Source organism: Sus scrofa, chromosome 5 (genome assembly GCF_054392235.1).
Source record: "Sus scrofa isolate SSC_HxYL_T2T_F1_AM1 chromosome 5, Sscrofa_HxYL_maternal_Yorkshire_Landrace_v2.0, whole genome shotgun sequence".
In the NCBI taxonomy this organism is placed as follows: Eukaryota; Metazoa; Chordata; class Mammalia; order Artiodactyla; family Suidae; genus Sus; species Sus scrofa.
The window spans coordinates 4,846,961-4,873,830 of record NC_139387.1 but is presented as its reverse complement, the minus strand read 5'-3'; the positions used below and the strand labels follow the sequence as shown (position 1 = coordinate 4,873,830).

Below are 26,870 nucleotides of genomic sequence, written 5' to 3'. Positions count from 1 at the left end.
GTGGGGCATGAGAGAAGCAGGCAGAGCGGGTCCAGCCAGGAGGCTCCCTTGTGGTCCAGGCGAGAGGAAGCGGGGCCTGGCCAGGCTGGGCTGAGGCAGGGGTGCAAGGAGCTAGAGAGACAACGTGGAGGCAGAGCTGAGTCTGCTGATGATGGAACGGGGGGCTCCCCAGCTCTGGCCTCAGGGACTGGCTTGGTTTGTGATTCAGGAGGGGAGGGGGGAGAAAAAGAAGAAATTTGCTTTGTTTTGCTTTTTAGGGACGCACCTGCAGCATATGGAGGTTCCCAGGCTAGGGGTTAAATCAGAGCCACAGCTGCTGGCCTACGCCACAGCCACAGCAACCTGGGATCAGAGCCACATCTGTGACCTACACCACAGCTCACAGCCACGTCGGATCCTTAACCCACTGAGTGAGGCCAGGGATTGAACCCACATCCTCAAGGACACTAGCTGGGTCCTTTTGTGCTAAGCCATAATGGGAACTCCGAGAAAGAAGAACTATGAACGTTGAGTTGCCTGCAAGGCGTCTGGGGAGCCCGGAGGTGCGGCTGAGCTGTTGGCGCCCCGGGACTGAGCTTTTTTCCGGTGGGGCTGCGGTGGCATCAGTTTCAGAGCCTCTGGCCCAGCAGCCCCGCCAGGAGGAAGCTCCCTGCAGACGTGGCCCAGCGGGCCTGCAGCAGCCACAGGCCCCAGAGGAAGTGAGCCGCTCACCCCCGCCTCTCGCCGGCCCCTGGGGCCCCCGGCGACCTGGGAACCCGGAACCTGCTTTGGTTTGGAACCTCGGACCACCATTCGAGATCCGTGGCCTTCATTTCCTGGTGTGGGCGAAGCAGCCAGGTGAGTCCTCGGCTCTGGGGCTTTGTGCCAGGCCGGTTGTCATGCTTGGTGCCCTGGGCTCCCAGAGAGGGGGCTCCGAGGGGCCTCGGGGAAAGGAGGCCAGAGAAAAGGAGGCCAGAGAGCACAGTCTTGGCTGAGGCCGCGCAGGGAGGGCTCCGGGCAGAGCAGACCCTGCGCCCCATTCCTCTGCCTCCCTTGCTTAGAGGCGGTGGCCCTCCCGCCCCTGAGGCCCAGGCAGGCCAAAGGGCACTGTCCCGCCTCTCATGTGGCCGGGAGACGTTTCCCTTAAGCCCCATCATCCCCTCTGAGCTTCATCTGATGTGTTGGGTAGAAAGGCTGCCCAGTCTTCAGATGAAAAAACTGAGGCCCAGCTCAGGGCAGGGACTGCCCCAGGCTGCTGATGGCCAGAGGCAGCTCCCAGGTCTGCATCCACTCGGCTGCCATTGGAGAGCGATGAATTCAGCCCCTCTTTCTAAAGAAGCATCAGGACCAGAGAGGGAAGAGTGTTTGCCCAAAGTCATACAGCCAGACGAGGAGAAGCCAGCCTGGAACCCAGTTTCCTGACTCCCGGGCAGAGGTCTTTCTTCTCCCTTAAATGGAACCCTGTCCAAAGGAGGCTTGGGAATTCAGGGCATGGAGTCTGCCCGGGGCTGGGTCCTCTCCCCTCCCACAATTCAGGGCAGGATGGAGTCCCAGTGTCATCAGGCTGGCTGCCAGGTACAGGGGTGGCTGCAGCCCCTTCCAAAGCCTGTCTCACCCCAGCCCTGGGTCCTGCTGCTCTAGCCAGGCCCCGCCCCTGTGGACCAGAGCCAGCTGCTGCTGCGTGAGGCCCATGCCCCAAAGGTCTGATGGGATGGAGGCGCTGGGGAAGCCCTGGGGGCAGGAGAGAAAGTGTGGGGGCAGGGCTGTCGCCAGCAGGAGAGGAAGTGAGTCCCGGGGAACAGGAAGGCGACGTTCTGAATCTGCCTGGCCCTGGGCCTGGGACCAGCCTGGCACCCTGCCCAGGGCGAGGACGAGGAAGGGCGCCTGTGGGCTCTGTGAATGCCAGCCCTTCCCAGGAAGTGAAGAGACCCCCAAACCACCAGGAGAGGCCGAGGCGACAGGCCCCATCGTGGAGAACCTTGTTCAGAACCGGGGCCGGGCAGGGCCAGGTCTCTGTCTGGGAGCCCAGCCTGAGGGCCAAATCTCGTTCACTACCCAGAGGCTGCGGTATCACTCTGTGCTCAGCTCCCCCCTCAGGTGGGCTCGGGACCCAGAGAGGCCAGGCCTGCTGTCCCCACCCCTGCCCCTGCAGGAGCCCCTGGTCTGTAGAAGCACCTGTCAGTGTGTTCACCAGAGCTGGCCCCCACGCCAGCTCCGCATGGCGCACCCAGATCGCCCCCCTGAGCCCCCACAAGCTCGGAAGGGTGGGCCTTCCTGTGTGCTGCAGGGGAGCCGTGGGCTGGCCACACTGCGCCCACCCGCCTGCCAAGGCTTTAGCTCAGGCTGTGACCTCAGCTGCTGGCTTTCTCTGCCCAGGGGTCCAGCAAGGATTGTCTCCATAACCTCTGCTCACCAGGGTCCAGCAAGGATTGTCTCCATACCCTCTGCTCACCAGGGTCCCTGTCCCCTCGCCTAGGCAGCGTGGTGACATGTCCACTCAGAGCCAGCTCCCGCCCTCTCCCCAAGCCTCAATGCACAGAGCAGTTTGGGGTGACTTGATGCTGACCTCCTCTGTCCCCAATGTCCCCAGGGCTGGCGAGGCAGGGATGGAGCCGGAGTCCCTCTACAACCTGCTGCAGGCCCCGGGGAAGGTGGACCCACCGGCGGCAGAAACACTGGCACAAGGTGCGGAGCCGGGCGGGTGGAGGGGGAGTCTGTAGCAGCGGGCAGGTCGTGCCGGGCGCTGCCGTGCCTTCCATGTTGCCAGCCGGACACCCAGTTCTGCCAGCCCCTGCCTGTACCTTCTGCTTGAAACTTGATCCCCTGCTTCTGGAAACTTCCACAGTTGCCCCCATATCGCTCGTACCCCCAGTCTCTGGGTTAAGAGTGACGTGGATGAAGATACTCGTTGCTGTGCGTGCCTTGGTCCAGAGCCGCAGGGCTGACCTCATGAACTGGTGTTCTCGGTTTATACACGGTTTAAGCTGGAAAGCATCACAAGGAAAGTGGCCATGGGGGTGGCAGGGCTTGGGGTTGGAAAAAACATTTCTTTTTTGTTTTAGAGCTGGTTTAGAGCTCCTTAAAATTCTGGCGGCAGAGCCGGAACATGGGATGATTCTGAGAGGCAACGCATCGGCTCCAGGGAAGGGCCACGGCCAGTCGTGCACCCCCTGCCACCCCCGCCCCAGCATTTGTCAAGAGCCCGCCCCCCACTCGGGTCAGAAGCCATGGGCTGGGGGAGTGCTCCCAGCCCTCCGAGCGCTACCCTCGGAGGTGTTCAGTGTCTAGAAGTCTCCAGCCAGGCCATGTGAACACAGAGATGATACCGTTGCGGGTTCGGGCAAGGCCACCCCCACGTGGTGACTCAGTTTCCCCCATGGCCCCAAGTCCTTTGGGACTAGATGATGTCAGGGGTCCCCCCTCGGCCCTGACGTCTGTGGGTTCCGTGGGTTAAAAACTTGTGGGAGAAGCTGACCTGGGCCTGAGGGCTCAGAGGACAAGCCAGGGGGCCTCAGTGTCCTGCCCAGAGCTGGGAGCCGGATGGATGCGGGTGGACCTGGCCTCGGCTCCCTGGAGCCTGGGAACCTGTGCTTGTCTGAGCTGTGGCTCCTTCTTAAGCGCATGGTGGGGCTGGCGGGTGAAACGCAGGATGCCCTGTTTGAGGCGCCCTCCAGATGGACCAGACGTGGGTTTTGAGTTTAGGGTACTCCCCAAATATAAATATGCAGGAAGAGCTGCAGGTCATAAGGGAAATGAAGAAGGGTGTCTGGGGAGGCAGGAACAGCACGGCTCCGGAGGGGAGGTGCAGAGGACCCGGGGTGTCTGGGAACCCAAGCCCCTTTGGATGTTTGGTGCTCACAGTGTGTGTGTGTGTGTGTGTGTGTGTGTGTGTGCGTGTGTGTGTGAAGCAGGAGGACAAGTTTCCCCTAGAGGGTGGAGGAGCAGCTCTGGGGGTGACCTGCGGGGTCCCCCGCACGCGTCACGCTCACCTCTGCTTCCAGGAGAGAAGAGGAAGTACCTGCCCCCCACCTCCCGGAAGGATCCCAGATTCGAAGAATTGCAAAAGGTGGGGCCGTCTCTGAACCTCGGAGTCTTTTTGGCCTGGCCGCCTCCTCCCTCCCCGACCTCAGCTTGCGGGGGGCGTGGGGGGGGTCATCCCGCAGGCCCCTGCGAAAGCCGTTGAGGAACATTTATTGAGCGCTGCCTGTGTGCCTTCGCCGACGCGATCCCAGCCAGGCTCGCCTTGGTTGAGGGAATCTGTTTTCCCCCACGTCCCGGGGACAGATAGTGAGGCTTGGAGGAGTGACCTGATCTGTTGGGGACACACGTCTGGCCAGTGACAGAGCTGAGGTTTGACCCAGGTTCTTGGCCCCATATCTTGTGCTCTGTCTCTGGCTCAGCCGCCCAAGGCAACCGACAGCTGGCCAAGGGGGCGGAACATGTGCCAGTCGCCTGGGTCACAGTACTTTTCTTGGCCAGGTGGGCATAGGCTTAGGGCCTCCGTTTCCCTCTGTCCTACTTCTCTCATCTCTACGGGGCCTTTCTGTTGCCTCCTCCAGGGAGGCCTCCTGGCCTGCACCCCCTTTGACCCTGTGCCCCAGCGAGGATGCGTGGCTTATTTGCCTTCCCTTTCCTCCTCCCTCTCGTTCCCTCGATGCCTCCATCCATATTCCCTCTGTCAGGCACCAGGACAGAGAGGAAACCCTGGCGAGGGGCTGACATGTCATCTTAGTTTGGGTTCCTGCAGAAGCTGATCCCGAATTAAGGATTTGGGTACACAGAGTGAGTTGGGAGGTACTGGCAGGAGACGGGGAGAGGGTGGAGAAGAGACAGGGCAGGAAGGAGCCACCCAGGTAGGTGATGGAGCAGGTGATGGTTGTTGGAGCTCAAGCCTGCTGGGCGGTGCTGAGAGTCAGTGTGGAGCTGGGGCGGAGGAGCTGGGGTTCTAGCCACGAAGTCCCATGTAGCTCAGACTGCTTCCTTAAAAGAGACAGGGCGCTGCTTCTCTGCACATGTAGCATGTTGAGGATGAGCAGGGGGTGCCTGGCCTCCAGGGACAGCCCTCCAGCCTTGTTGGGGTCTGCAGGAGGGGTGGGACACCAGCGCCATGTCTTACTTAAACCTTACACAGGACAAACCCCAGCCGGCAGTGCCCAGATCCACCGGAGCTGAGGGCAGACCTCTCTCTCAGGCTGGGAGATCAGGGTGGGCTTCCCAGAGGAGGTGATGTTTGACCTGGCCTTGAAGGATGGGTAGGCGTTGACCGGCAGGAGGAAGGCTGAGCTAGCCCAGGGAGGGGCCGGGTGAGACGTGGCCCAGGGTCAGGTGTCTCTTGGGCCCGGCAGGCACTGATGGAGTGGATCAACACCGAGCTCCTTCCTGAGCACATCGTGGTCCGTAGCCTGGAGGAAGACATGTTCGACGGGCTCATTCTGCACCACCTGTTCCGTAAGTGCTTTCAGAGCCGGAGTCCGGGAGGGCGGGGGTGGGTGGGGGGCGACTCCTGGGGGCCTGGTGCCTGGGGCTCTGCCTATGGGCTTTAGGGCAGTGCCAACCGGCATGGCCTTCTAGCACTTGCCACGGAGCAGGCGTGGTGCATCTCAGAACAGCACCATCCGGTCGCTACCCCCATTTGACAGATGAGGAAACTGAGTCCTGAGAAAGCCTGGTGATTTGTCCAAGGTCTCGCCATGAAGAAAGCGGGGGAGCTGGGGGTCGTGGCTTTAATTGCTAGGCCACACTGCCCCGCAGGAGTGAGCATGTCGCTGGGGGTGGGCCCAGGGTGGTCGAGGTGGAGGTGCGCAGTGGCCCATCAGAGGGCGGCCCAGCACAGTGGGTTAAAGGATCCGGCGCTGCCATAGCTAGGTTGCGACTGCGGCTTGGATCTGATCCCTCGCCCGGGAACTCCCTACACCGAGGGGTGGCCAATAAAAGAAAGAAAGAAAAAAAGAGCCCTGGCGTTTGCCCAGTCCTGCAGTCCGCGGGCCCCTGCGTGGAGGGGCAGGGCTGTGGGTCTTGCCATAGGGGCCCCAGCTGTCCCCTCTCCCTCCCCAGCCTTGCCCCTCCTCTCCCTCCCTCTGACTCCTGCTCCTGCCCCCAGAGAAGCTGGCGGGACTCAAGCTGAACGTGGAGGAGATTGCCTTGACCTCGGCCAGCCAGCGGCGCAAGCTCACGGTGGTGCTGGAGGCCGCCAACAAGAGCCTGCAGGTGGAGGAGTCGCAGGCCAAGTGGAGCGTGGAAAGTGCGTGGGCCTCGGCTCCCGGGGTTGGAGTCGGGAGGGCGGGGGCAGAGAGGGGGCCGAAGCACGGCCACAGGCATAGACAGTCACCCTGAGAAGAAGCAGCCCTGCATGCTTCTGTCCCCCACCCCCGCCGGGGGGGCGGGAACGACCCCTCAAAGCCCAGCTCAAGGTGACAAGCGCAGCCATTGCTAACCAAGTGCCAAGGACCACCTGCACACCATCTACCTTGTCAGGTGGGCCCTGACCGTCCCACTTCATCAGTGGACCTAAGTTGTACCTGCATCGCCTGCTCTAAGAAGTGGGAGGGTGCAAAGCCCCACCCCGCTAACCATTTACTATAAATTTCCTGCCATTCCAACCTCTACCTCCTCCCCATTTTCCAGATGGGAAAATTGAGGCTGAAAAGAGTTGAGTAGCTTCTCCAAGTCTGGGTGACAATGAGTTCCCATTGGGGCTCTGCGGTAGCGAACCCGACACGTAACCATGAGGATGTGGGTTTGATCCCTGGCCTCGCTCAGTGGGTTAAGGATCTAGCGTTGCTGCGGCTGTGGTGTAGGTCGCAGTGGCGGCTCCAATCAGGTGTTGCCGTGGCTGTGGTGTGTAGACAGGGACCTGCAGCCCCAGCTCCGATTTGACCCCTAGCCTGGGAACTTCCCTATGCCATGGGTACAGCCCTAAAAAGACCAAAAAAAAAAAAAAAAAAAAGACACACACACGCCAAAGATTGGGTGACGAGGATGCAAGCATTTTCAAACCCAGTTTTTATTGGACCCCAGCCACTGCCTTTGCCAGTGTGTTTCAAGTTTCATCCAGCTATTGGTATTTGTAGCCCTGGCCTGGAATTAAGTCACATTCAGCTTAAATCTAAAACGTGTTCAGCCAGGGCCCGCCTGCAGGACATGTAGCTGTTTAAAGAGCGCTGCCTGTGAAAAGCCTTGTCCACGCCATGGACTGTGCCCTTGGGCTGTGTCTGCAGAAGTGGGATAACGGGCAAAGTGTGACTATTTTTAGGTTCTAAATGTAGATCTCCAGACCTCTGCTCTCCAGAAGGCTGGACACAGAGCTCCTTGGCCTGCAGAGGGGGCTGACCTCGTGCCCTCTCCCCTCCCAGGCATCTTCAACAAGGACCTTCTGGCCACGCTGCATCTCCTCGTGGCCCTGGCCAAACGCTTCCAGCCCAGCCTGCCCCTGCCAGCCAACGTCCAGGTGGAAGTGATCACCATGGAGGTAGGAGCCGGGCACCAGAGGCGTCTGCCCGCAGGCCCAGCATCTCGGGGCTGCATCCCCGCGCCCTGGATCGGGGTGCTGCACGGAGCGGGCTGAGATGGAGTGGGTGCCAGGGAGCCCTGAGAAATGTCGAATCCCACCAGGACGGCAGGGAGAGGCCGGGGTGGAGATGTGGGCGAGGGATGCCAAGCGTCCACGAGGAGGTCTGTGGGCCGGCCAGCCCCCCTTACTCAGCAGATGGCACCTGCCTGGGTGTTATGAAGGTCCTGGCTGACGGCCGCCCTGCCACTTGGGCCATAAGTGACCACCTGTTCACGCCTTTCTGAACCCTTCATACCCCTGGGCCACTGCCCTTGTGACTGTGATGGTCTAAGCCCCGGACTCAGGGCTGTGACAGTGGTTCCAGGGGCCTTCTGGGGCTTTCTCTGCCCACGAGGTTCTCTCCCTGCAGCACGTGTGGGACTCCAGAAGGAGCTAATGACACAGGAGTCCCCGCGTCCTCTCTCAGACCCCGAGCACCACAAACAGAGCCCACCTGCACCCGATCCCCGGTCTCCCCTCCCCCAGCCCCTGGGTACCCGGGAGCAGCCTGTCTTCCCTTTGACCTGCTGGACAGAACGCACCAAGTGCAGCCAATTCAGGACAATTCATTCTCACTTTTCAAAACCATTGATATGAATTTTCTGCTAAGCAGGGTCTAGGCTTCGCTTACAAGTAGGCAAAGCGGAGGTGACTTCATCCCTCCATGTAGTCACGCATTCATTCATTCACCCGCTCACTCATTCATTCACGTGCTCACTCACTCATTCATTCACCCGCTCACTCACTCATTCATTCACCCTCTCACTCATTCATTCACCCGCTCATTCATTCACCCGCTCACTCATTCATTCACCTGCTCACTCATTCATCCATCCACCCACTCATTCATTCACCTGCTCACTCATTCATTCCTCCATCCACTCATTCATTCCTCCACCCACTCATTCATTCCTCCACCCTCTCATTCATTCGTTCATCCGCTCATTCATTCATTCATCCACCCACTCACTCATTCACGCACTCATTCATTCGTTCATTCATGTACTCATTCATTTTTTCAATGACCCACTCACTCATTCATTATTATTCAGACAGCGCGTGTCTACTGATGCCCTTTGAGCCAGGCACTGGGTGGACAGTGGGGATACCTGGGGAACGAGGCAGACATGGTCCCCACCCTTGTGGGGCTCGTGGCCCAGGGGCAGGACGGTTACACTGGCCACTGTGAAAAGGACTGCCCGGAGGCCGCCTTGAGGAGGGGCTGAGACAGAGCAAACTGGGTCCCTTGAGACTGTCTTGGCCACTCGTGTCTTCTCTACTGGCAGGCATGGGTCCTAGAATTTTCTAGTATTATTCCATTCTACCCTCTCCTTGTTCCCTAGAGCACCAAGAGTGGCCTGAAGTCGGAGAAGTCAGTGGAACAGCTCACTGAGTGCAGGTGAGAGAAGGGCCAGGGCAGTGGCAGAGGCCAGGCCACCTGGGGACTGGGGTATGGCCTGGGGCCAGGGACAGATCTGCCTGACCTTCTTGCAAGGGGCCTCCACACTCTGCCAGCCCCTCTAAGCACACGTGGCCCAAAGGGACCCTCCAGCTCGCTGGCCCTCACACAGCTTGCCCGCCTCTGCCAGCTCGTTTCGCCTTCTGCACAGCCCAGCAAAGCAGGTAGAGACGGGGTCAGAAGGGGCCCTGGCCCGCAGTCCTGAGGTCATATCACAGGCACTGGGGGCCAGGAGAGACCCAGAACTGGGGTCTCCAGACCCTGACACCACGCTGGTTCCCTAACATCCGGTGCGCAGTTGCTACTGGGCGTCCTCACCTGATCCACGGCAGCGAGAGGCCTCACGGGTCTGAACCCTACACCCCGACCGCAGAACCCCGCAGCCTCCCAGTGTCGGGAGGCAGGGGCAGAGGGGCTCACTCATACCGCCCGTGCTTAGCGAGCACCTACTGTGTACAGGTGAGGCTGTATCCTTGAGTGCCCAGCTTCGCCAGCTGTTGGCCTGAGCTCCCGGACCGTCTGGGCAAGCAGGACCCCGGAAGTGGCTCCGTCAATGCGCTCCCCACCCTGCCTCCCAGAGGGAAAGGCCCCCGGGGCAGTCCTGGCAGCAGTGCCGCCCACACCCGGCTGCTTTGCAACATGAAAACTGCAGAGCCCTGGGGTCCAGGGAGAAGCAGGGGCTCCCACTAGGCTGGGTGGGTCTTTAGGAGGGCCTCAGTGGAGTGGGGCCCGCCTAGCCTGCGGCCAAAACTTGGTACCACCTCGGGGGTGAAGGAAACCATACATGAGCCAGGGACCTGCCAGATCCCAACACCCAGCTGCTTCCTTTCTCCAGGCAGACGTGGCCATTTTCCATTCCTGGACTCCCCTTTGGTGACTTCAGTTGGCCTCTTGCCACCTGTGGGCTCACACTTCTGGGCCCCCCTCCCCTAACCCCTCCTTCCCCTGTTCCCCAAGTGGAGGCCTGGCCCTGCGGCAAGCCCTGGGTTTGGGATGCAGGCTCTGCCCCATGAATGGTAGCCTCTTGGTACCGGCAGACTGTTTCTCGTCCTTGCAAAGTTGCAAGGGCCACAGAGGGGCCCCGGCTCTGCCTGCCAGGCAGGAGGTCCCCCGATCCCGCCACTGGCTGCTGCCTCGCTTCCCCACTGGGCGGCCCACCCCTGTCTCCTCCAAAGGTCTTTCTGGGTTGGTCTGAGAGGGAGCTCCTTGCAGGAATGTTGAGGATTCCCCTTTCTTGTCTAACATGACTGAAGACCTACTGTGCACAGGGTACGGGGCTGATTTAGCTCCTTTGACCCTTTTTATCCTCACCAAGGCCAGTTCGGTTCACCTCCGCTTGCAGGCTGGGCAGCCAGCCCTTCCTGGGCTGGAATCCGGGATCTGCCGTGTGTGAGCTGTGTGCCCTTGGGGAAGTCACTGCCCCTCTCTGAGCTTCTTTACTCTCTGTTGGGGCTGTTGTGCCGGTTAGAGATGAGCATAGGATGCCTGTTCCCCCTCCTGTATCCCCCCAGCCCTGAGGACCCTGCGGCATCCACTGGGAATGGGATGGTGGGAAGGGCTCAACCCACCGCAGGTTGATGACACGCAATGGCTGAGGCCCCACCAGGTGAGCCCAGCGTGGCCAAGGGCAGGAGGAAGCAGACCCCTGCTGGTTTCTCCTGCCAGCGGGTCCTGTGCACTCGCTGGCCCGTTTCCCCTTCTCAGGGACACGCCGGGAAGAAGCCTTGTTCCCTTCCCACTCGGTGAAGCTTAAGTGACCTCCCAGCCACCCAGCCGCTGAGCGACTCTGCACCGGCCCCGCTGAGGCTGAAGCTTCGAGTGCTGAGAATGAGTTTGGGGAGCTTGAGAGGCACCGTGCGGGGCACGTTCACGTCCACCCCATCCCTGCCCCCTTCACAGCCTTAAATCACCCTCCTCAGGCCCCTAGAAGCTTGGAAACCCACCTCCGGCTCTTGGCTTGTGTCATGGGCAGCACGGGGACACCTGCCCCTCCCGGCGGCTGCCTTTATGCTGGACCCGGGGACTCTGTCTCACGCACCGTCTCCCCACCACGCGGCCCATCTCCCTGCGAGCGCCAGGGTCGGAGGGGCTGCCTGGCTCTCCAGGGAGAGCTGGGCCTCCTTGGGGCCTGGAACCTTGCTTCTAGGGGGTGGGGGTAGGGCTGGGGCGGAAAACTGAACAACAAAGCCAAAGGAAATCCTTTCAAAAATGATAAAAAAAGCGTGAAAGAAGCCAGACATTAAAGAGTATGTAGTATCTGGGAGCTCCCTTTGTGGCTCAGCGGTACTGAACCCAGTGAGGATGCGGGTTCGATCCCTGGCCTCGCACAGTATGTTAAGGATCTGGTGTTGCCACGAGCTGTGGTGTAGGAGGCAGAGGCAGCTCGGATCCCACGTTGCTGTGGCTGTGGTGTAGGTGGCAGATGCAGCTCCATTTTGACCCCTAGTCTTGGAACTTCCGTATGCCGCAGGTGCGCCCTAAAAAGCCAAAAAAAAAGAGAGTACATACTGTCTGATTTTGCTTCATAGAGTGAAAGAGACAACTAATGGACGGCCAGACAAATGGGGGTGTCAGGGATGGGCGCGCCCCTGGGCGTGCTGGGAAGTTCTGTGCCTTGCTGGGTGTGGCGACTGCACAGGCGTGTGCAGGTGTCAACATGGACAATTTTTGAAATTAGGACTTGTGCATTTTAATTGTGTGTAACATGCCCCCCCAACGAAAACAGCAACCACACAAAGGACACGAGGCAGATGTTTCTGGTCATGGGAGCCTCAAGGAGAGAGTAGGGCCCTCTCCGGCCCTTTGCGTTCCACCAGGGCCCTGCCTGCTTACAGAGCTGCCCTCTGGGTTCTTTGCCAGCCTTGCCACTGCCGAGCCTTGTCCCATGAAGCGACGATAGGTCTGAAGATTGATTGATTGATTGATTTCTTTTTAGGGTCTCACCCGCAGCCTATGGAAGTTCCCAGGCTGGGGATGGAGTTGGAGCTGTAGCTGCCAGCCTACACCACAGCCACAGCAATGCCAGGTCTGAGGGGCAGCCTGTGGCAATGCCAGATCCTTAACCCACTGAGCGAGGCCAGGCATCAAACCCACATCTTCATGGATATTAGTCAGGTTCTTAACCCACTGAGCCACAGTGGGAACTCCCGAAGATTTGTTTTTAACCACGTGTTTGCTTTTCCCCCTCTAATTTTCCCTTTAGCACAGACACGGACCAAGCTTCGAGTGAGTATTTTAATAATGGAGGGAAAACTTTTTCTATTGGATACGTGTTGAGACGGGCGTGTAATGATAAAGGGTGGCTTGCTGGGGGTGCTCACAGTTCCTTGTCCTGCTCTGTGTATCTCAAGCCTCTGGTCACTTTGTCCCTCCTTCTGTCTCTCTGTCTGTCCAGCGATCTGGCTGTTCCTTCTCATGACACGGCTCATAGGGTAGAGAGATTAATAATTTCCATCGGAGGCAACTATGGAGTTGTTCAGAGTGTGGGCTCTGGAGTCAGGCAACCTGGGTTCAAACATGAATCCCCCCACTTGCTAGCCATGTCTGTGTCTCCGTTTCCCCATCTGTAAAATGGGCTTAATAATGGCACCCACCTCTTAGGCTGGTGGTAGGGTAAAAGATACTTTGTGAATGTGCTTAGCACAGAGTACGTGCTTAAGAGTGATGGATCACTGAATTGGCTGCTGCTTTTGTGACAGAGCTCTTCACCAGGAGACTGTCTGAGCCAGCCATTCGTTCTTTCATTTATTCATTCCTTTTTCAGTCTGCCTGGCCAGCTGGTAATTCATCCATCCGCTCGTGCTTACACCAACCCATCCATCATCCATCCATCCAACCTTACACCAATCCATCCATCCATCCATCCACCCATCCACCCATCCATCCATCCACCCACCCGTCCTTATACCAATCCATCCAAAATCCATCCTTTCATCATCCATTTATCCCTTCATCCATCCATCTATTCATCCATCCAACAACCCATCCATTCATTGTCTATCCGCCTCCCCATCCATCCATCAGATGCATCCATCCTTACACCAACCAATCCATTCATCCATCTATTTATCCATCTGTCCATCCATCCATCCAACAACCCATCCATTTATCATCTGTCCATCCATCCATCCTAGCATTATTTTTCTGCCGCTTAGGACGCAGGGCTGTGTGGGCAGGGGGTCTACAAAGACATCTCACCTGCAGGTGGAAATAAGGACTGGGAAGGGGCTTCTGAGAACAGGGGCTGAGAAGGGCCGAGTGGGGTAAGGAAGGAGAGGGGCGGTGCAAGGGAGGCCGGTCGGATGTCTGGAGAAGCAGCCCGAGGACCCGGGGGTCGCCCAGGAGCGGTGTTTGTTAGGGCGCCCCTTGAGGCTGGGTCACACAATAAGGGGCAGGGACTCAGAACAGGACCCCCTTAAAACCATTTCTAGCATGTCCATCCCGTCCTGGCCTGAGTCATCGGAGTGCACATCTGCCTCTCAATTCCTGGCTCTTTCAGGGACATAATTTCATTGGCCACAGACCAAGACGTCTGAGATAGACTGTGGTGTTTCCACCGTGTTTACCAGTAAATAGAGAATTTTAACATTCTTGATGCTACCTGGTGTCAATTTTCCCCCTTTACTAATGACACAGTTGAGGCACAGAGAGGTGGAGTGACTTGCCCAGAGTCACACAGCTGCCAAGTGGCAGAATCCCAAGGTTAAATTCTCCCACCCAGTTGGGTGTTCAGGACCTGAGGACCAGTCTTCCCTGGGGGAGGTGTGTCAACGACAAAGAGCAAGGATGCAGCTTGTGGGTAAAGGGCCTGAGTCTGAGGCTGGACCAGGGGCCTGGGTTGCTAAGATGCTTCCATGGCCATGGCTCAGCTGCTGAGGTGCTGGCCTTTGGTGTGCTGTAGGTTCAGACACTCTGGGAAGGCTGATGCTCTGATTCTGCCCATCCTCAAACACTGGGGAGGAGACCTATGGGCCAGGAGTCAGCCCGGCGCTGGTCCCTGCTCAGCCACCTACTGCAGCCCCAGTGGTCTTATGGGTGGAACATGGAATTGGGAGCAGGTGGGGCAAGTTCCCAGAGGACGGGATGGTGGCATCCGGGGCAGAAAGTTTGACCGTTATTTCAGTCCTACTGTGTGCACGGCCACCATGACAAGTATGTTATCTTCTCCCAAATTAGATTTTTGCAACAATCCCACCTCGTAGGTATCAGCCATACTTTGCAGGTGAGGAAGCCAAGGCACAGAGAGGGGAGGCGGTTCCCTTGGGGCCACACAGCCAGAGGAGCAGTGACACAGACCCAGGCCTGCTCTTTAATTCAAGAACCTAGAGCTAAAACTGCAGCTCCCTCCAGGCTGGTTATTCTGAAAAACTTTGGTGGAGAAAAGTCCCCGTTAGGCACAAAGATAATAGCATCGTAATGAAGGGTTTATTGGCTCTGCCTGCAGAGGATGTCTTTGATGAATTATTTAAGCTGGCTCCGGAGAAAGTGAATGCTGTGAAAGAGGTAAGAGGGGATCAAAGCTCCAAGCACAACTCCCACCAGCCCACCCACTGCCCGCCTGCCTTGCGTTGGGGGTGGGGGCGGGGCAAAGCGGAAGAAGCCGGGCCCTCGCTCTGCACCTGCTGCGCGCGGAGTGGGCGCCACGGGTGGGCGATGTGGGGGTTTTCTGTGAGCCCACGTGAGAAGGTCGCAAACCCCTGCTGGGGGCCGGGTGCCCTCGTTTCCCCCCGGGTAGGCCATCATGAACTTCGTCAACCAGAACCTGGACCGCCTGGGCCTGTCTGTGCAGAATCTGGACACCCAGGTAGGGACTCAGCTGTGGGGTCCGGGGCAGCGAAGGACTGGGGGGAAAGCGGCCCAGTCCGTGTGGCCTGGGGTGTGTCCCCTCTCAGAGCCCTGGGGTCTCCTCTCCATCGGGGGTGCTGCCGGTGGGCAGCATCGCCCATTAGGGGCACGGGGGAGGGGGCCCCAGGGGGTGGGGACCTCGAGGTTCGTCTATGCTGTTGTTACTTTTCATTGGGCGATAACCATCTCTCAGCTCTTTTTGCAAAGTGACTCTCAGGCTATCTGCTCCCAAGATGCAAAGCCCTAGAGGTTTCCCTAATTGCGCTCGCTCCGTGTTTATTAGGCTGTGCTGTGTGCCAGGCAGGGTTGTAGGTGCCAAGGCAGCCCTGTGTCTGCAGCCCCCCCAGAGGTGCTCAGCCCACGGCAGCTGACTTACACTGAACGGTCCTGGGGCAGGAACAGAATCTCGCGAGAACAGCCTCCCACGGTGGGCTGTGGCCCTTCACCAGGATGCTATGCCTGTGGTTTCCCTCAACACAGTGGGGAGCAGAGAGGCTGAGAAGCTGGCCAGCCCAAGGCCTTCAGGGGATCGAGCCTTCTGGACCCCGGGTGCATTAACTGGACGTGGCGGTGGAGGTGTTAGGTTACCCGGCTTCTGCTCACACCGCATGGCCGGGGGCAGGTGGCGAGGTCAGATCTGGTTACCAAATGGCTTACGGTGAGCTTAGCCAGAGCAGCCAACATTTCAGGCACAGCCTGACATTAGCCAGTGAGGAATGGGGTCACTGTGCCCCTGGGCCTGGAGCTGAAACTGATAAAGTTCACTCTGTACTTGGCCCTGAGCAAAGTGCTCTGCCAACAGCCACTCACCAGATCCTCCCAACAACCTCCTTAGGTGGGAACTGATACTGTGCTCTTTTATAGATGAGGCCATGAAAGCCCAGAGAGGTTAATTAACTTGTCTGAGGCCACACAGTGATTAAGTGGTGGACCTGGGATTTGAACTCAGGCCGCTGAGGCCAGAGTTTGAGCTTCCTCGTCATCTCACGCAGCGGCCACATGAGACGTCTCTGTGTGCTGTGGTGTGGTGATAGGGCAGAGTGGAGTTAGCGGACGCTGAAGCCAGATGGGCACCTGCTGGCCCCCAGGCTCTGAGGCCAGCTCCTCTGCCTTGGCTGTGTGGTCTTCTCTGAACCTCGGCTCCTCTTCTTTTAAAATGGGTACAAAGAGACCAGCCTTGCGGAAGTGTGAGTAACGAATGAGGCGATGAGCCTCTGGGGGTTGCAGGTATCACCTGGCACCCTGTGGACACACCACGAACGATGCGTTTGTGGTTTTACTGTATTTTGTGTGGGTATCAGCAGCATGAGTCCTTGGGTTTACATTCTGCCTGTTTCCTCTTTATCGTTCCCTTGGTAAAATGATGGCATTTGGAGAATTACGGCACAGGCAAGGGTGGCATTTGGAGTCGGTGGGATAAAGGGGGATATTGCGGTCCCTGACATTTGGGTGGTGTCACCAGGGACTCTCAGCAGGAACGATTTCAGGCCAAACTAATAACATGGAACAGATCTAAGAGGAGGCAGTGCCATTGAAGACTTTGAGCGGTGGTTATTCCTCCAATACCCAAGCCGATGTTCTGTGTCTTTGAAGAGATCGAATAGGGTTATATTAGCATAGGCGGTGCTGGTGCTGGGTTGACAGTGTCATCTCTGAACACGCAGGCGGAACAGACAAGCATGAACGTGGCAGCCGGCAAAGGACCCAGGCGTGCTGTTCTCCGCCTTTTCCTGACGGAGTTATTTTACACTGAATGCTGTTTTCTCCTGTGCTTCTGTAGCTCGTGGAACAGCACGTGATTTAAAAAACGATTTGAGGCTCTTTCACGGAAAATGTGCAAATAGCCCGTTTTATTGAGCACGTGCTCGGTGCTATTAGGCCGCCGAGGATGGCTTTAGATCTGCCGCTGCTTCCAACAACACCGCAAGGTTGGGGAGGTCACCCCCATTTCTCAGAAACGAACCAGGGGCTCAGAGAGGCTGTGTGACTCTCCGAGGGCCACACAGCTTGTAGAAGGCAGAGTGGGATGCCCCTGGCTCTCCGCCTCCAGGTCCCTCCCTTGTAGTTCGCAGATGGAGTCATCCTGCTGCTGCTGATTGGACAGCTGGAGGGCTTCTTCCTGCACCTGAAGGAATTCTACCTCACTCCCAACTCTCCTGCGGAAATGGTAAGTTTTCCAAAGGCTTTCCTTGCCGGCCTGCCTCTGAACAGACAGATGCAGGGAACTGGCACGACCAGTCGCTACTTATTCGCTGTACTTCACCTCCAGGTGAAGTGGAGGATGGAGGAAACTTGGTTGGTTGGTTGGTTGGTTGTCCGTATGTCTGCCATCCATCCACCAGTCTCACCTTTGACCCTCAGGTCTGTCCACTGGGTTGCGCTTTCACCCATCCATCCAATTCATCCACTCATTCACCTGCCTGGTTATTCATCCATCTACCTGCCCATCCACCCATCCACCCATCCATCCATCCATCCACCTGCCCGCTCATCCATCCATCCATCCATCCACCTGCCCGCCCATCCATCCATCCACCCATCCATCCATCTACCTGCCCGCCCATCCATCCACCCATCCACCCATCCATCCATCCATCCATCTACCTGCCCGCCCATCCATCCATCCATCCACCCATCCATCCATCTACCTGCCCGCCCATCCATCCACCCATCCACCCATCCATCCATCCATCCATCTACCTGCCCGCCCATCCATCCATCCATCCACCCATCCATCCATCTACCTGCCCGCCCATCCATCCACCCATCCACCCATCCATCCATCCATCCATCTACCTGCCCGCCCATCCACCCATCCATCCATCCATCCATCTACCTGCCCGCCCATCCACCCATCCATCCATCCATCCATCCACCTGCCCGCCCATCCACCCATCCATCCATCCATCCATCTACCTGCCCGCCCATCCATCCATCCATCCACCCATCCATCCATCTACCTGCCCGCCCATCCATCCACCCATCCACCCATCCATCCATCCATCCACCTGCCCGCCCATCCATCCATCCATCCATCCAACTACCTGCCTGCCCATCCATCCACCCATCCATTCATCCACGCATGCATGCCTGCCTGCATCCATCCATCTGTATATCCATCCATCCATCCATCCCTCCATCCATCCATCATGTATCCATCTGTCGACACGCTCATCCATCCATCTACCTGCCCACTCACCCATTCCCCCATGTACCCGATCCCTCATTTTCTGAGGTCCTTCTTGTGTCCACAAGGACCATAAAGTCCCACACAGCTTCTGCTTTTGAGGACCCCTCAGTCTACACCCACGGTACTCTCAGTGATGGATGGTCTTCCTGGGCCATGATGAAGTACGTTGGTTCATGGTGGTTGGGCCAATGAAGGACCTGAAAGGGAGCATGCTTAGCAGGATCTGCAGGAGTCAGGAGAGGTCTCGCATGAGAGGCAGCGCGTGAAGTTGACTGCGGCGTGGTTTGCAGAGTTAACTGGGGAGGACGCCCTCAGGGGAGGGAGCAGCATCAGCAAAGGCTCGGGTGTTCCGGCCTCATGGGAGTCAGGAGTTCCCACATGGAGCATTCATCTAGGCAGGAGGGCCTGCGCCGAGCTGGGGAAGGGTGATGGAGAGACCGATGATGCTGGTGGAAGGCACAAGGCGTCAGGTCGGACCGCTCACAGCCTCTGGGACCCTGCGGGAGCCCGCTTCCCTCCTCTCCTCCCTGGCCTCACCCCTCCCTGCCCCTAGGCCCCACACGGGGAGCCTCTGAAGTTCCTCAAGGTTGTCGTGCTCTCCTGCCTCTGGGCTTTTGCACAGTCTGTTCCCCTGCCGGGAATGACCCTGAAGTGCAGGATACCTGCCAGTGAGCGGAAGGGATTCTCATGACTTGCTGAGGCCCACGGGGCCAGGACTCACCTGGTCACTTGGTTCCGTCTCCAGGCAGACGTGGCAGTGGAAGGAGAGGCCGGGGCTCTGGGCCTGCTCCAGCCCAACTCACTGCCTGCACCTCAGGCTTCTTGTCTCTAAAATGGGCTCACCGTTCCTGCCCTGCCCGCCCTCCAGGCCACACAAATAATAAGAAAGAGTTTGGAGCATCATGCAGTAGAAGTACCCAGAGGCATGTGGTCCCTGGTCCCTTGGACCCGCCCAGGACCCCAGGTGGGCAGCTTCTCTCTGTCCACCCCGAGGTCCTCTGGCTCAGAGGCAGCCAGGGCTGGAGGCCATCCCTTTGTCTCTCTGCAGAGAGAACACCAGGCAGGCAGCCTTGGTGCCCATGCCCGGTGCCAGCCCTGGGGGGCATTTCAAAGATTTCTGTCCCCTTTGATGTGCCCATGGTCCTGGGGCTGGTTCAGATCTCATGGCCTGCCTGGAGGGTGCAAGACTTCACACCCATGACCCTGGCCCCATTCTGGGCTTGGTCTCTGCCTGGCCCCCCACAGATCCACAGCCCTGCCTGGCCCTGCTTCCAGCTGCAAGCCTCACCTCCTAGGTTTCCTGCCACTCCAGGCCAGCCCCGCCAGCCTCACTGACTCCTGGCCACATCCTCCCTGCCCACCTGCGGTCCTCACGGTCTGGGCCTCTGGCATCTCCAGGTCTTTCCCACACCATTCTCTCCACTCAGCCTGCCTCCTGCTTTGCGCCAACCCACTGAGCCAGGCGGTCCCCTCTGAGCTCCTGGGCATCCCAGAGGCCCCTGAGCCACGGCTCTGCTCACGTTCTCTTACCTGCGTCTAGCCTCAGCTGGCCCTCCACCCCACTTCTCTGCCACTCCCCACCCCTGTGAGGGGGGCGGGGAGGGAGAAACGGAGGCCCCAGAGGCCTTGGGATGTGCCCAGGGCTGCCCAGCTGCTCGGTGGCCGGTCTGACACCAGGACCAGCCTTCCGACCCTCAGCCGGGTCCTTCCCTGTGGCAGGAAGATGCGATCTCTGCGAGTGTCATTTCCACCTTCCCAGGAGGCAGGGGTGCTCTCGACTTGAAGACTGATGCGGGGCTCAAATTCCCAAGGAAGAGGAAGAGCCCGCTGGAGCAGTGCACTGTTCATAGCTCTGGTGGTAGCAGAAACAGAAGGCAGGCCCTGCATTAGTCAGCTGTCGCCATGAGAGTGCTGTGTAACAACCACCCCAACAACTTCACTTAGGACTGCAATGGTTGGTCCTCACGGATCTGCAGGCTGTGGAAGCTCTGGGCTTGGCTGGGCTCCATCACTCACCTGGGTTGGGCTGGGCCCCTCCGGTGGTTCAGCTCTGCCATACGCCTCCCATCCTGCTCCTGGGATCAGCAGCAAGCCCGGCCTGGTTTTCTCACAGCCACATAGGGGACACAGGGGCCAAGAAAGGCACACAAGGCGCAGGCTCAGACCTGGCGTGTCGTCACTCCCTCCTCACCCTGTTGGCCAGACTGGGCCCCGCGGCCTTGGTGCGGAGGCTGGAGAGTCTGGCGGTGGGCGATGCAGAGAGGAGGCAGCGTGGGGCCAGCGGGGGGCTCTCCAAGGACACTGCGGATGGACTTGCCCACTCCTCCTGGAGTGGGGCCTCTGACTGGGAACCGTTCCCATCCCCGTTTCTCTCTGAGGAAATTGAGTTCAGAGAGGGACAGTGAGCTGGTCAAGGGTGCACAGCCCGTTGGGGTCACAGTCAGACTTGCATCCAGGCTGGTTTGTCTCCAAAGCCAAAGCTGCCTCCCTTCTCCTTCCTGGAGGGGGGCGGGGGCGAGCCCTCTGGAGGCCACAAGGGAGGCTTGCTCGGAGTTGCCGGGACAGTGCAAGGGCTTAGGTGGGTCACATCGAGGCTGAGACTGTGGTGCTGCCCCTCCATCCAGAAGGCAGGACCCTGATGCGTGAGCAGTGGGGTGAGAAGATGGGGCCAGAGGATCACATGCAGGCCAAGGAGCCCCCTGGGGTGAGGGGCTCAGGACCAGGACCCAGAACAGCGGTGGGACCCTGAACAGCAGTGGGACCCAGAGTGGCACTGGGTCCCCTCTTTGTTGGGGCTTCCTGGGGCATCAAGTCCTGTGCCCCGTGTTTTGTCCACCTCCAAACCCCAGTTATAAGCCCGGGATGAACGTCCTGACACCTACGGCCCCTGCGCTCAGCCGGCTTGCCGCCTCCACCGATTTCAGAACCAGCTTCTGAAGATGAGGCACCTTCCACACGGGGGGAGAAGCCAAGCCTCGCAGCTCAGACCCCAAGAATGCATTTTTTTCTGGCATATCGTTGGAACTCCCCGCTGCAGGAACGTGTAATAAATGTGCTGACGAGGTCATTAGCTGAAGAGGCGGGAACGACAGCCTTTTCGGAAGCTGGGGCACCCGAGGAATTGTTATCTTGGCCAAGCAGCCTCTGGAAATTGAATTTCTCGTTATCAGACCTTCCAAGAGAAGCAGGCACGGAGGAGAGAGGCGATCATTTGCTCGGCAGAAATGAAAACACCAGGGGCAGGAATCTGGCTTCTCCCCACATGCAATTACTTCTCCCCAGGACGATCTGAATGCATCCTTCTGGGTCGTAACCTTCTCTCAGCTCCTCGAAACGTGGTCGTTCTACTTTCATCTCAAACTCTGTGCAGAAGAAAAGTGACGCTTTGTGTGCAGTGTGGTGGGATCGGTCCGCAGCCTGGGGCGGCTGCTCCTGGTCAGACCGTGCATCGTGAGGAGCGTGACCCACCGAAGCCAGCGCGATCCCTGTCCCACGGTCGATGGCAGCAACCTGCAGACTCCACCAGGGCAGGCGGTGGTTCTGGTTCGGCTCCGGTTGCATGGCCAGCACAGAGTAGAGACACAATAAATATTTTTTAACTAAGTAGATAAACAGTGTTTCCAAAACACTGGTCCCATGAGGCGCCCTGTGACAAGTGAGTTCTGTGGTCAAATCACTTGGAAAACATGCAGACTCTTGAAGGCTCATGATACGCCAATGACGTATTCAAGGCTCTGAAAAGTCCTGCAGCGGAGGATTTCCATGTGACTTTGTTGAAGCCAATGTTTCCCAAAGCCGTTTGGCCACAGACTTCTCCCTTCTGTGCCCTGGACCCCGCTCTGGGAGAAGCCGGCTTAGAGAGAGAGTCCGTCAAAGGCAGGGCTGCCAGGTGGGAGAGCCCCGCCTCTGCGTCTTGGTCTCACTTTTCCTTCCATGAATCCTGTGAATAGTGTTGGTGATGAGAATGAGATCAATAGCAACCGTTGCAACCCTCATTTTCCAGAAAGTCCCAGTCCGGGGGGAGACTTGGGACCCGACGTGCGGTGGAGGTCTGACCCAGTTGCTCCAGTTTCCTTCCATCCAGTCTGGACACCCCCAGAGCCGTGTCCCACCTGTTTGGGAGCGTTGGCACTCTGTGACAGCCTTGGTTCCTTCCTCTTGATGGGTTCCAGAGGGGACAGCCCTGCTGGGCTGGTGACCTAGCCTCTGCCACGCTCTCTCTCTTGCATCCTGGACCCAGTTCGGCTGCTCTGTCCATCTGATGCTCCAGTCCTTCCAGCGGACTGGAGGCCCCTGCTCACTCTGCCTTCTGGGCTCCTGTGATCCCTGCATGGCCATCGGTGAGCCAGCTGCCATGGAGGACTGAGCCCCGGGTGCAGCAGGAGTCCCTGGGGATGGGCCAGGCTGCTTGCCCTGACCTTGCCCTGTGTCCTTGGAGCAGGATGCGGACCCACCCCCTTTCCCCTGAGAGAGAGTTCTTTCTGGGGTCCCCCGGGTCTCCCACACCTCTCCCCTCCCAGCCCTTGTAGGAGCCTGGTCAGCGGGCATTTGCAGGGAGGCCCTGGTCCAGGCCAGGCTCCTGCTCAGGCTCGTTATTCCACTTTCAGTCTTGCCTGTGGTTTCAGTTCTGTGTCCACCATCACTTTTGACCTTCACAGCAGCGTGGAGAGGCATCTGGAAGATGCGCTTTTCTCCTTGTACAGATGAGGGGACAGAGGTCCAGGCAGGAGGTGTGCCTTGTTTGACCTGTGACTTGGGACCTGTTGGGGGCTGGTGTGCCGACCTCCAGCCCAGAGCTGCCCTGACCAGAGGCAGCCTAGACAGGGCTGGCTTCCTCGGATGGGCCTTGCCCATCTGATGCTGTGCCCATCGAGCCTCTAGGCCCCTGGCCAGGTTGCCATGGGAACGGTCCATCCTGTTCGAAGCGGGCTTTGGGGCTGGGATGGCCCACGGATGGGGAGGGAGTGGGACCGGCACAGCTGTCCTCCAAGTCTGGGACGTCCAGCTGGCATGGAGGACCCGTGGGTGCCTGAGACCATTGAAGGAAGGACCTGCTTAAGGTCACAGGGACTTGGGGACTCAGCCAGCTTTCGACTGTCCCTCCCACACCCTGTTTCTCCCACACTCGGCTGCTGCCCCAGGGAGAAGGGCAGGGTCTTTCCAGGGAAACTCGCCGTGAAAAGGCAGGACTTCACCAACAGAGGGTCTGCCCTGAGCCGGGGGCTGATGGGCTCCCTGAGGCCCCCCCACCAGGGTCCCTCCGCTTTGCAAGTGGAGGCCCAGAGGTGCTACGGGACTTGTTCGAGGTTACGCAGAGCCCGATTCCGGATCTGAACCCACGTGGGCCTGACTCCGGCCCGGGAACTCTTGGTAGTGCGGGAAGCAGTGTCTCACACCAGCCTGGGCAGAGGGGTGGCAGGAAGGGCAGGCACCAGGCAGGGCGGCTCCTCCAGCCCCCAGCCGGCTTTGCAGGCTTCAGAGTGGCGCAGAGCTGGTTCTAGCACTTTCTTTTTTTTTTTTTTTTTTTTTTTTTTTTGTCTTTTGTCTTTTTGTTGTTGTTGTTGTTGTTGCTATTTCTTGGGCCGCTCCCGCGGCATATGGAGGTTCCCAGGCTAGGGGTTGAATCGGAGCTGTAGCCACCGGCCTACGCCAGAGCCACAGCAACGCGGGATCCGAGCCGCGTCTGCAACCTACACCACAGCTCACGGCAACGCCGGATCGTTAACCCACTGAGCAAGGGCAGGGACCGAACCCACAACCTCATGGTTCCTAGTCGGATTCGTTAACCACTGCGCCACAACGGGAACTCTGGTTCTAGCACTTTCTGTCTTGTGAGTTCAGATCACCCCCATGGCCACTCTGACCCTCCGTTTCCTCCTCTATGTTTTCCCCGGGGGAACTCAGCTGCTTCTGAGGGAGTCTGTGCTGCACACGGGTTTGGGGGCTGCATGGGAAAGTCGGGATGAACCCATGCTCCTTTCCCTGGCAAAGTCCCCTCACCTGGCAGGACTCATCCCCGATGTCACCTCCGCCAGGAAGCCCTCCCTGATCTCTGCTGGGTGCCTTCCTGGGAGACCGCCTTTCCCACAAGAGGTGGCCTCCCTGATGCATGACAGCTGCTGGGTGGGGCTGCCTCCAACTGTTGACACCTGATGGGGGTCTTGTTGTCACAGCTGCACAATGTCACCCTGGCCCTGGAGCTGCTGAAGGACGAAGGCCTCCTCAAATACCCTGTCAGCCCCGAAGGTGAGTGTGGGGCCCACGTGGGCAGCTGGCCCCGGGTGAGATACACAGAGTGGGGCACAGGGCAGGCGGACAGCTGGGTTGGTGCAGCCTCTTGCCTGGCACGGCTGGGCAATGAGCGTTTGCTGAGCTCTTCTATGAGGGGGCACCAGGCCTGCAGCGTGGGGGACGATCCTGGGGAGAGGGCATGGGAACCAAAGTCCGGCGGGGGGCGCTGTCCAGAGCGCTCAGACCTGGAGGAGGTGCAGCTTTGGGGGCTCCACAGGCCGGTACAGGAAGGACTGGATGGGGGGTGGGGGCTGCCGGCAGGGCCACCTGAAGGGCCCTGGGACTCAGGTCTGGCTTGACCAGCTGTCCAGTTTGCCAGGGATTGTCCGGCTTCAGCCCTGAGGTCCCTTGTCCCAGGCAACCCATCAGTCCTGGGTGAACCCAGATGGTTGGTCACCCCCGTCTGGGCCTGACGGCTGCCCGGCTCTCCCCCTGCCCGCAGACATTGTGAACAAGGACGCCAAGAGCACGCTGCGGGTCCTCTACAGCCTGTTTTGCAAGCACAAGCTGAAAGAAAGCGCGGACGGAGTGCCCAGGGGATCCCCAAATTAACCCTCAGTGTCCCCCAAAGCTGCCTCTCAGAGACCCAGCTGGAGGGCCCAGGGCTGCAGAGGGATCCCCCGCCTCGCCCTGTGCAGCCAGCCCCGGGGCCTCCTATTCTTCCTGAGGATTTGTGGTGCGCCTGCGCAGAGCCCCCGCCCCCCATCTCCTACTTCCATCCGTCTGAATATCTTTGAACCCACTAGGCGTGGATTTGTTCAGAGCCAACCTCTGGCCTTGTTCAGTTTATTTTAACAAATGTATTTCTGGGGTGGGGGGTTGGGGGGGCAGCTGGTGTCCCGGGAGGATGCCTGAGTATGAGCTGAGCCTGCATGCAGCCCCCCCTCCCCATGGGGCGGGCATGGGAGGTGCCCAGGGCCTCCGAGGCCTCTTCCGGGGTAGCTGGAAGCCCTGACATGCTGCCCTTCACGGGGGCTGAGGGTCTGGCTCCGGAGCAGGTGTCAGGGCTGATGGCAGAGGCCCACCTGCTTCCCACGTAGGGTGATGGGTCCCAGCGTCACCCTCCAGGGGCAGGATCCCCACGTGGCTCCCAAACCAGGCCCCTGTGCCTCTCAGGAAAGTTGAATCCGTTACTTGCCAGAAAAGCGAGGCCCAGGCTCGTACCTACGGCTGAGTGTTGCCCAGAAATCACAGAGAAGGCATTTTTGTGGTTGATGAGCGGTCACTCTTGTCTCCCAGTCTGTCCCCAGGGAGCTGCCGCATCGCTCCCTCCAGGGAGAACTGCCACTTGCTGGGTTCATCTCTCCTAGAAAAAGACCCTGGAGAAAGACTGAACAGGACTGTTCCAGGAGCTGACCTCTGACGGCCACCAGCCTGGAGGAGGCAGGGTGGCAGGGGGGAGGGCTGGCAGGGGAGGGCCAGCAGGGGCGGGCTGGGGCAGGCACCCCCCTGGCTGGTGCTGGGCTCCTCCCCTGCTCTTAAAGCTCCAAGCCCCCCAACAAACCCTGAGGAGGGCAGAGCCCACCAGGTCTGGGGACCGTACACTTTGACAGCCCCGGATTGGGGAGGGGGCTTTGGGACAGCCGGCTGGCCGGGGCCAGGCCATCTTTGCCGGACCAGCTGGAGGAGCTTGGAGGATGTCTTACGAGGAGTGACATCAGGAACCCTTGGGGTTGGAGTCTGAGTGTGGGGTGGTCTCAAGCGGTCTCCTCTTCCCTCCACGCTCCCTCATCCACCTGCTCCCCTTACCTCTTGATTCACAGGAATTAGTTAGGTGTAGACGAGGCCATGAGGGTGGGGCCCCTGTGATGGGATTAGCATCCTTATCAGAAGAGAGAGACAGGTCAGAACCTCTTTCCCCACGAGAGGACACAGCCAGAAGGTGGCCGCCTGCAAACCAGGAGGAGAGCCCCCACCAGGAACCACATCATCCAGCACCGTCATCCTGGAATTCTCAGATGCCGGAACTGTGAAAAATAAATATTTGCTTTTAAAAGCCACTGTCTGTGGCCTTTTATGACAGCCGCTGGAGCTGAGTAACTCAGATTCTCAAGACCTTAGTTATTAGGGACATAATATTAAGACCACAAGGAGATCCGACTCTATGCCTCCATGCATGGCTACAGTGAAAAGACTGACAATAACAAGGGTTGACAAGGATGTGGAGCAATTAGAATCTCATACATTTTTGGCAGGGATGCAAAATGGTACATTTCCTTTGGAAAACAGTCTGGCCATTTCTTGCAAAGCAGTGTATACGCTTGCCGTACAACCCAGCCATTTAACTGCTAGGTATTTATCCAAGAAAAATGAGAACATATGTCTGTACGAAGACTGAGACATGAATAGCAATACTATTCACAAAACCCAAAGACCGGGACGACTCCAACCGTCCGTGGCGGGCAAAGGCGGGCACACATCAGAGCGTGTCCACACAGTGGGGTTCTGCTTAGGGACAGACAGGAGAGGGTTTGATCCAAAGCAGCATGGAATATGAAAAATAACACACACACACACACACGCAACTGAATCACTTTGCTGTATAGCAGAGAGTAACA

At 58.7% G+C, this 26,870-nt stretch overlaps 1 protein-coding gene across 4 annotated transcripts; it reads left to right on the top strand.

Moving 5' to 3' along the window:
* The first annotated feature begins 749 nt into the window (after positions 1 to 749).
* Positions 750 to 25,080, top strand: PARVG (parvin gamma). Of its 4 annotated transcripts, none has more exons than XR_014845290.1 (13): positions 750 to 837; positions 2,570 to 2,664; positions 3,981 to 4,045; positions 5,325 to 5,427; positions 6,080 to 6,220; positions 7,332 to 7,447; positions 8,872 to 10,593; positions 10,692 to 12,212; positions 14,431 to 14,489; positions 14,722 to 14,790; positions 16,897 to 16,998; positions 24,195 to 24,267; positions 24,755 to 25,080. XR_014845290.1 is itself a non-coding variant. In XM_021091069.2 (13 exons), the coding sequence occupies exons 3-13, from the start codon at positions 3,524 to 3,526 to the stop codon at positions 24,862 to 24,864; spliced, it is 1,374 nt and encodes a 457-aa protein (XP_020946728.2). In that variant the 5' UTR covers positions 750 to 837; positions 2,570 to 2,664; positions 2,825 to 3,523; the 3' UTR covers positions 24,865 to 25,080.
* The last annotated feature ends 1,790 nt before the right edge of the window (positions 25,081 to 26,870 follow it).